The 7995-nt window shown below is 41.0% G+C and overlaps 1 protein-coding gene across 1 annotated transcript; it reads left to right on the forward strand.

Annotated features, from left to right (window-relative positions):
• Positions 1–1103: 1103 nt before the first annotated feature.
• On the forward strand, positions 1104–7308 carry Rps24 (ribosomal protein S24). Its single transcript, XM_026390253.2, has 7 exons — positions 1104–1152; positions 2641–2706; positions 2793–3002; positions 4040–4150; positions 4776–4793; positions 6856–6877; positions 7225–7308. The coding sequence occupies exons 1-5, from the start codon at positions 1150–1152 to the stop codon at positions 4779–4781; spliced, it is 396 nt and encodes a 131-aa protein (XP_026246038.1). The 5' UTR covers positions 1104–1149; the 3' UTR covers positions 4782–4793; positions 6856–6877; positions 7225–7308.
• The last annotated feature ends 687 nt before the right edge of the window (positions 7309–7995 follow it).

The raw sequence follows: 7995 nt of genomic DNA on the forward strand, positions 1-7995 counted from the left end.
GAGCTTATCATTTAGAGATTAAGAGCAAATTGCCATCATGGACATCTAGGTACTACATTTCGGCGGGGGAGGGGTATAGGGATTGAATCCAGGGGTACTTAACCACTGAACCGCATCCCCAGCCCTCTTGTCTCTCTAAGTTATTTAGAGCCTCGCTAAATTGCTGAGGATGGCTTTGAACTCACGATCCTCCAGTCTTAGACTCCGGAGCAGCTGGGATTATAGGTGTACACCATTATGCCCAGTTTAGGAACCACCTTTTAAGCGCTCTGTGATCTTAACTTCACGAATCCCAGTTTTCCCATCTATAAAAAGGGTGAGTCCCTTATTTCTTAAGAGTTGGTGAGGTCGAGTGGAAAAATAAAGGTGGAGTCATTAGAATGTAGGAACATTAGTTATCACTCAGTGAGTTCTAATTTTACTGTTCCTAAGACTTTAGAAAAGCAGCCTTCGAACTCTTGTCCAAACCAACCTTTGAGAAATTCTTCCTAATGTGTCCTTGGAACATGCACTTACGCTCTTCCTCTCTACCCATCTGTCACACTGTTAGCAGAACGAATTTCTGGATCAAGCAAATACTTATTAAAAGCCCAGTCTGTGCAAGGAATAGGTTGCAGGAAAAGGGCAAAGAGTTAAAAAAAAATTTAGTCAGAGAATTTCCAGAAAATTCTCAAAAAGTTAATTCTTAGTTATAATAACACGTTGCGTTGTGCACTAACGGAGATTTTGAAGTCAAGGTTTCTGTTGTTTCCCAAGCTGTAAAAGGAAGAGCTTCCTGGAGGGTCTCCTAAGATGCCTTCCAGGTTTACCTCCTCCAACTCATATGGAAACAATTTGAAACTTAATTAATTAAGTTTGGAAACAATTTGAAACTTAATTAATTAAGTTTGGAGAGACTCTTTCAACAAAACGACTCGAACGCAAACGGAACACGTGCTTGCGTGAACCTCTCGAAGCCTAGAGGTGTGGCCAAAGGTCAATAAGGCGGAGCTTTAGGCAATTTCAAACAGGCATTGAAGCAGTCGGCCCCTGACCTGGCCACGCCCCCACGTCGGCGCCGCTCGGGGTCCTTCCATGCGCGTTGATATGATTGGCCGGCGGAAAAAGGTTCCCTTTTCCTCCCTGGGTGTCTGAACGTCTACCGCCATCATGGTGAGTCTCTCCAGACTTCTGTCGTCATCCACCCCAAATCTGAGCCATCCTTCATCCCCTAGTCCTACGGTCGGAGCTACAGCAGCTCGAAGTCCCGTTCCTCTTCTCTGGTGGTGTTTTATGGAGACTGACTGCCCAGGGTTCCGGAACTGTTGCGCGGAGTCGGGGCTGGCTGGCGGGCTGCATTGCTGTCCAGGACATGCCAGGCTTAGGGCTGCGCGGTCTGGGGACTGCGGAAGCCACCGCTGCGCTTGTCGACCTCGAGCACAATGGATGGGTGGGGTGTAGACTCTAGGAGGAACGTCTTGCCGCCTTGAGTCCCTAGTCGTTGTGGGCAGCTTACAGGTGGTTTCTACCTGCAACGTGAAGAAGGTGCTGCCGGCGTCTGGGCGAGTTGAAATCGTTTCTACGTGTAAAATAGAAAACTTTGTCGGCCAAATGGATCCTCCTGATTCTTAATAGGGAATCTGAGGTATTGGAAAGGAATGCCACCAAAAAAAAGGTGGGCTTGCCCAAAGCCTCCACCAGTTACCTCCATCGTTAAGAGCTCAGCACCTCATTTTAGTTCTACCTGGAAGCTCTTTTCCCTGCAAGGTCAAATGCCATTGAGATGAACTGAGTATCTTTCTCAAACTGAAGTGGAAAGTCTAGTATAAAGTCAGTTGCTGCCCAGAAAGAACTCTTCTCTCCTCTTTTTGGTAGAATTTTAGTCTTCAGTCAGCTGACTGTTTAATTTTGCTGAATATCCACGTTTCTTGGCAATTATTTACTAAATGTAAGAGCTGTCTTTCAGAAAGGAACATGTTTCCTAATGAGCTCGGTTGCTTCTCTAGAATGGAAGATTGCATGCAGTTAGTGCATGGAACATTTTGTATCTCACATTTGTTCAGGATGTTGTAAATGGGTTTCTGCAAAGCACTGTAGAAGTGATTTTTCATCTGAGGGTGATTTTTTCCTCTAATTGAGGCAAAGTCTGGGTACAGCATTTGTGATTGTTACAATGTGGAGGCAGGGGTAGCTCAAAGGGATTGCCAATGATTAGAGGCTAGGGATTCTTATCCTAGTACATAGGACAGTCCACAAAGACTTATCCAAACCAAAAAATTGATAGTGTTGAGGTTGAGCAACTGCTCCAGAGTGATATCCCTAACTTTGAAAATGGTATAAAATTTTCAGATTGACAGAAAACTGGAGTGCTTTTTTGTGTATGTTATATATGTCTTGTGAGTTCAGCACTCTACCTTGGGTGGAGATGGTAATTTGTTTATTTTTATTTATTTTTGTTTTAGTTGTAGCTTTCTTGCCATACCCATGTGGCTGTGGAATGCTTGCAGTACTGCAACTGAGAAATTGTCTTAAATATTATTTGATTGTAAATACTAGGCTACAGGGCTTGATGGTACCAAATTAGTATAGTTCTAGATACTGGAAAATAATAGCAACATCAAGGAAAAGTTGTAGTTCTGTTAACTTGTGTGTTATTTTCAGAATGACACAGTAACTATCCGGACCAGGAAGTTCATGACCAACCGACTGCTTCAGCGGAAACAAATGGTAAGGAAGGGCACATTAAATTTCAGCTAATTGTTTGTTAAAGATATATTAATATGATGAATGCTAAACTCAATATTTTCTTTTAGGTCATTGACGTTCTTCACCCTGGGAAAGCAACAGTACCTAAGACAGAAATTCGAGAAAAATTAGCCAAAATGTACAAGACCACACCAGATGTCATCTTTGTGTTTGGATTCAGAACCCATTTTGGAGGTGGCAAGACAACTGGCTTTGGCATGATTTATGATTCCTTGGATTATGCGAAGAAAAATGAACCCAAACATAGACTGGCAAGAGTAGGTGTCTTTTGTTTGACAGCTATTTTTTGACAGCTATTTATTTATTTCGTTTGACAGTAGCATTGTATAATAGAATGAGCAAGACCAAGCATAGTGGGAAGGAACATCTGTCTTAAGATCTCTTAAAGGGTTAAGAGAAAAGGTTCCAGTTAAAGCACAGATTTGGGGTTCAGATTTGGAGTCTGGCACTTGAGAAGAAGGACAGGTAAAATAGTGCTCATGGAGATGGGCTAATGGTAATAAGTAGAGGGATGGGTTTGGAATAGTAACCTGGGACCAAATTCTGTGGAATCTTTTAATACCCTGTTGAGTTTGGACTTAATCCCTTTGGTAGCCAGTAAGCATGAAAATTTTTGATCAATTAATGAACACCAAGAACTACAATAGTGAACTGGACGAGCTACCTAGTTTACATTCTAGTAAAGAAACATTACCTCATCTTATTTTTTTTCTGTTCCTTTTTAGGCCATTTTACTCCCTGTTATAAGATAAATCCTCCCATACATCTAAGAGGGAAATTGTTGTGTGTAGTATGTAGATGCTGCACTGTATTTAATTGGGTGTTCTGGGTAGGTCTTATGGAGGTGACTTGAAGCTAAAAGCTTTGTGAAGATTTGGAAACAATGTTTAGGCAGCAGAAACAGCAGGTAAAAGATGGCCAGAGTAAAGATGAGAAGGTTGGAATCTCCATGGTAGGAAGTGGTGTTTTTTTTTTTTTTTTTTTTTTTGTGGTGCTGGGGATTAAACCCAGGGCCTTGTGCATGGGAGGCAAGCACTCTTCCAACTGAGCTATATCCCCCAGCCCAAGGAAGTTCTTGGTAAATGCTTTGTAGTCCTCAGAAGTAGGGATTGAAATGACTCAAGAGTCCCTGAAAGGGAAGCCAGTTGGGAGGTGTCTTGGTAGTGCAAAAAGAAGTAGGTATGGAATAAGGTTTCATAACCCTGGATCTAGTTGGTTTCCATATAAGACTGGTAAGTAGATAATGATTAGTTAATGTTTACAGATTACCGAGATATTCTTCTTTCACCTTTAGCATGGCCTGTATGAAAAGAAGAAGACTTCAAGAAAACAGCGAAAGGAACGCAAGAACAGAATGAAGAAAGTCAGGGGGACTGCGAAGGCCAATGTTGGTGCTGGCAAAAAGGTATAGTTCAAGGAAAACAAATATCAGCTGTAGATCTTTAGTTTCTAGAAAGGAGGAGTTTTATTTATTTATTTTTTTAACAATCTTTCTTAATCTTTTTTTCCTCCTCTTCTGGATTACAGAAGGTAATGTGTTTTAAGAAGCTACCTAGCATAGTAGTGTCTTAATCCTTTAGTAGCGTAGCTTGGCCCACCCCCTGTCAGCTCATAGATTAGTACAATATGAAGGCCACATTGGTCCAGGGATCCTGATGAGCGCCTTTTAAGGCCTATCACAGGGCTTTTCTTTTACTGCTGATTGGTTTGAACTGTTAGAGGAAGCAGATCTCTAGAATTCAACTTAGTTTCTCAAGGAGGACACTGGTTTAAGAAACAGTTGGAACAATGTGGCCCATGTTTTCTTGGCATGCTGGAAAGGGTTCCTGATCTCAGGAATGTTTTCCTCTCCAGTTAGCCAAGATCTAAGTGATTTTAATGGTAGCAGCTTTTTACCGGCTTTGCTAGCTAGTTATAAATAGTCGATTGGAATTAAGGTGTTGGGTTACTAAATAATCAAGTGTTCTGTGAACTTTTTTTTTTTTTTTTTCGCCTTTTCCCTCTACTTTCTTGGATTTCTTGTTCACCAGAAATGAAGTGTCTAGCAGGTACTGAGATTGTGAGCACGGTGTGGGGATGCATCACCTTCACTGAGTTTGCTTTGATGCTTTGCATGTTGGCTTTTGGGTGACAGTTTTATAAGTATGGTCTATAATAATGTCAATGCTATGTTGAGATAGGAAGGGGGAAAAGCTAATTAATGTTTATTTTAGAAACTCAAAAATGCATGTTATGTGTAAAGTGATTCACTGGTGGAAGGTAGGTGCCCTGTCCATTGAGATCCTTTTAACTTGTACTTGAGAAATGCTCTGTCCCAGAGAGTCACATACTTCAGAAACTGGTTTGGGGAAGGCCCTCATCTGGGATTTTCCCTTCTGGAGCTATGAGACCAGTGGATTCTTTGGCTGGACTGTGGAATTTGACAAACCCTGGTAGCAGTCACTTAAAGCCACCATTTACCATTTCTATTGCTTACTACTTAATCTTTGGCTTTGTATCTGGTGTTCCCTTTTAAATACAAAACTTTTTGAGATAACTATATTCACATCAAAGTCTAATAACACTTTTTCCCACAAACTGGTCAGAATGGTCCACTACTCCATTTCAGACACATTTAAACAGCCTAAATTTTGTAAGGGGAAGCGGGCTAAGCTTGGGGGGGGGGTAGTATGGCTTTGAAATGGTGGTGGCTACTGCCCTCTGACTCCTTGCCAGGCAAGACTGGAAACCTTGTATTGCCTGCCAGGGAGTATAGTCATTGTCTTCCCAGCACCACAGACTTAAGTAATGAACAGCACTGCTCACGAACTGTGGTACTCACTACTCAGCTCTCCCTGTTGATCATATCTGGTCATAGAAGTTTCAAAAAAGGCAGTCAAAATTGTGCTCAGCCTTTCTTTTTCCCTCTACATTCAGTCCCTTGGTCCCTCACATGTGGAGGGTTTTCTGTGAGGACTTGATCCATCACTATTCCTGCTTCAGATTGCACTGCTGATCTTAGTGGCACTGCTCTGAAAAGCCAGCTGGAAAATGAATGCATAAATGAGCACTTACACTCTTGTTTAAAAAATAAGTCAGAATTGGTTTTTGCTCTTACCTTTTGGGTGCAATAGAGTTGTTTTAAACTGAGGCATAAGTAGTCTTATTTGAATAGCAATTGTGGCATTTTTACTTCAGTTAAACTGCCTCTTTTTCAGTGTTACTTTGTACTCCTTATGGCTGTGAATGGTGTCTTTCAAAGTATTGAACTGAGACAGATTTTTTTTGGGGGCGGGATACTGGTGATTGAATTCAGGGGTACTCAGCCACAGAGCTACATCCCCAGCCCTATTCTGTATTTTATTTAGAGAAGGTCTCACTGAGTTGCTTATTTGCACCTCACCGTTACTGAGGCTGCCTTTGAACGCAGGATCCTCGTCTCAGTAACCTGAGCTGATGGGATTACAGGCATGCCACCGCGCCTGGCCCTAAGACAACTTTAATATGACTTGGTTGGCTTCGCATGGTAGCACACATCTATAATCCCAGCTACTTCGGAGAGATTGAGGCGGGAGGATCACCAGTGAGGCCAGCTTTGGCAACTTAGTGGGAACCCATGTCAGAAATTAAAAGGGTTTGGGATGTAGCTTAGTACCCCTGGGTTCATTCTACAGTATCAGCAGTACCAAGACAGAAGAAAAAAACCTTGCCTGATCATTTAGACCAACTGGAGTTCGATTTTAGTCTATTGAGTTCCAGGTCTGTGGATGATGTTAGGGTTCCCAGCATGATCTTCAGCAGAGCAGAGGGACCAAGGCTCAGGTATGTTCACTCCATGCACACACTGGAGTGGCATCCTGGACTTGGTACTGTGTTGAAATAATGATCCCTTCATTGTGAATTTATGTTAACCTTGTTAACATTAGAACTAAAATAAAATTGGGAGAAACAAAATTAGTGGTTGTATCTAAGGAGAAGTGTTCTGTATACAGTTACAAAGAACAAAATGATTATGTATAAATATCTGATTGCATGTACTTAAATGCAGATTATTTTAGAATTTAAAAAAGGACCATTAATGAATTGTTTCTTTTCCCTCTTTCCTCTTCCCCTTTCCCGCCACTGATTCAGTGAGCTGGAGATTGGATAACAGGTATAATTCAAACTCTTAATATAGTTCACTAGACTCATTAATTTATTGATGAGTAGTTTAAAGAATCACATGAAATACGTTTCTGAGTAGATTTGCAAATTCTCTGAAGAGTTGTAATCTCTTAAAACACTGACATGGTTTGTTTTTAAAATGGTATGTTTAACTCATTTTTGTTTTATTCCTAACTTGAATGTTGTTTTATTTTTTGATACTTAACGTTTTGTTATGTCACAACTATTCTAGGTTACTAATACTTGTTCTGCATGTATTAATTTAAAGACTGAACTTTTAATTTTTAAGAACTTTTGGGACAGCTACTGACTAAATTTCTTTCTCTTGATTCACAGCCAAAGGAGTAAAGATTCTGCAATGACTTTATCTGCGGTGATTATGCGACTTTTTCGTGAGGATTAATAAACTATAAAACCTTTTCATATGTGTGGTTATTTGAAATATATTTGAAGCTTAATGGGGGTTGTTATAAAGGCAGGTTTTAATTTCTGCCTATGTTCATGTTTCATTAAGCATTTGGTGAAAACAGGGTGCTATGGGGCAGTGATTGTCCTTCCTAGCAGCAGGAGTGTGTGCCAAGGGCTTATGTGGGCCTATGTGCTGTGGTCATGTCAGTATTTATCTTTATTGTGCTAGGTTGGTCTCTAAAAGAGGTGCTTGATGCTGGTGTGGTGCAGCAGGCCTGCAGTCCTGGTGACTAGGATTACAGTGGGTTGAGAGAGGAGGATCAGTAGGCTAGCTTCAATAACTTGGGGAGACCCTGTCTTAAAATTAAAAAAAAAAAAATGCTAGAGATGTAGCTTAGTGGTTAAGTACCTCTGTGTTCAATCTCTGGTATGAAAATAAATAAGTGCTTGAAATCAATCCCTTTTTTAAGTATTCCTAGACCCCAACTTAATTCTTAATAAATATTTCCTGTCTATAGTAGAAGTTAAACTAGATCATGTCTTTGTGGTGTATGGGGTGAGTGATTTGAGTGGGGAATTTGAGGGCCAACTATAGTTAATGAATATTGGGTATGGTGTGCACTGCCTTGGTAGACAAGGCCTGGACTTGGGTTATAGGTCAGCTGTATGAGGTTGGGAGATGGGTGGGGTGGGGTTTCT

This window comes from Urocitellus parryii, chromosome 5, assembly GCF_045843805.1.
Source record: "Urocitellus parryii isolate mUroPar1 chromosome 5, mUroPar1.hap1, whole genome shotgun sequence".
Taxonomy (NCBI): domain Eukaryota; kingdom Metazoa; phylum Chordata; class Mammalia; order Rodentia; family Sciuridae; genus Urocitellus; species Urocitellus parryii.

What these genes read in the sequence shown, in the direction of transcription:
- Rps24 (XM_026390253.2), top strand. An exon ending in TGCTTCAGCGGAAACAAATG is followed by an intron (nt 2,707 to 2,792) that starts GTAAGGAAGGGC and finishes ATTTTCTTTTAG; the next exon opens with GTCATTGACGTTCTTCACCC. An exon ending in CCAAACATAGACTGGCAAGA is followed by an intron (nt 3,003 to 4,039) that starts GTAGGTGTCTTT and finishes TTTCACCTTTAG; the next exon opens with CATGGCCTGTATGAAAAGAA.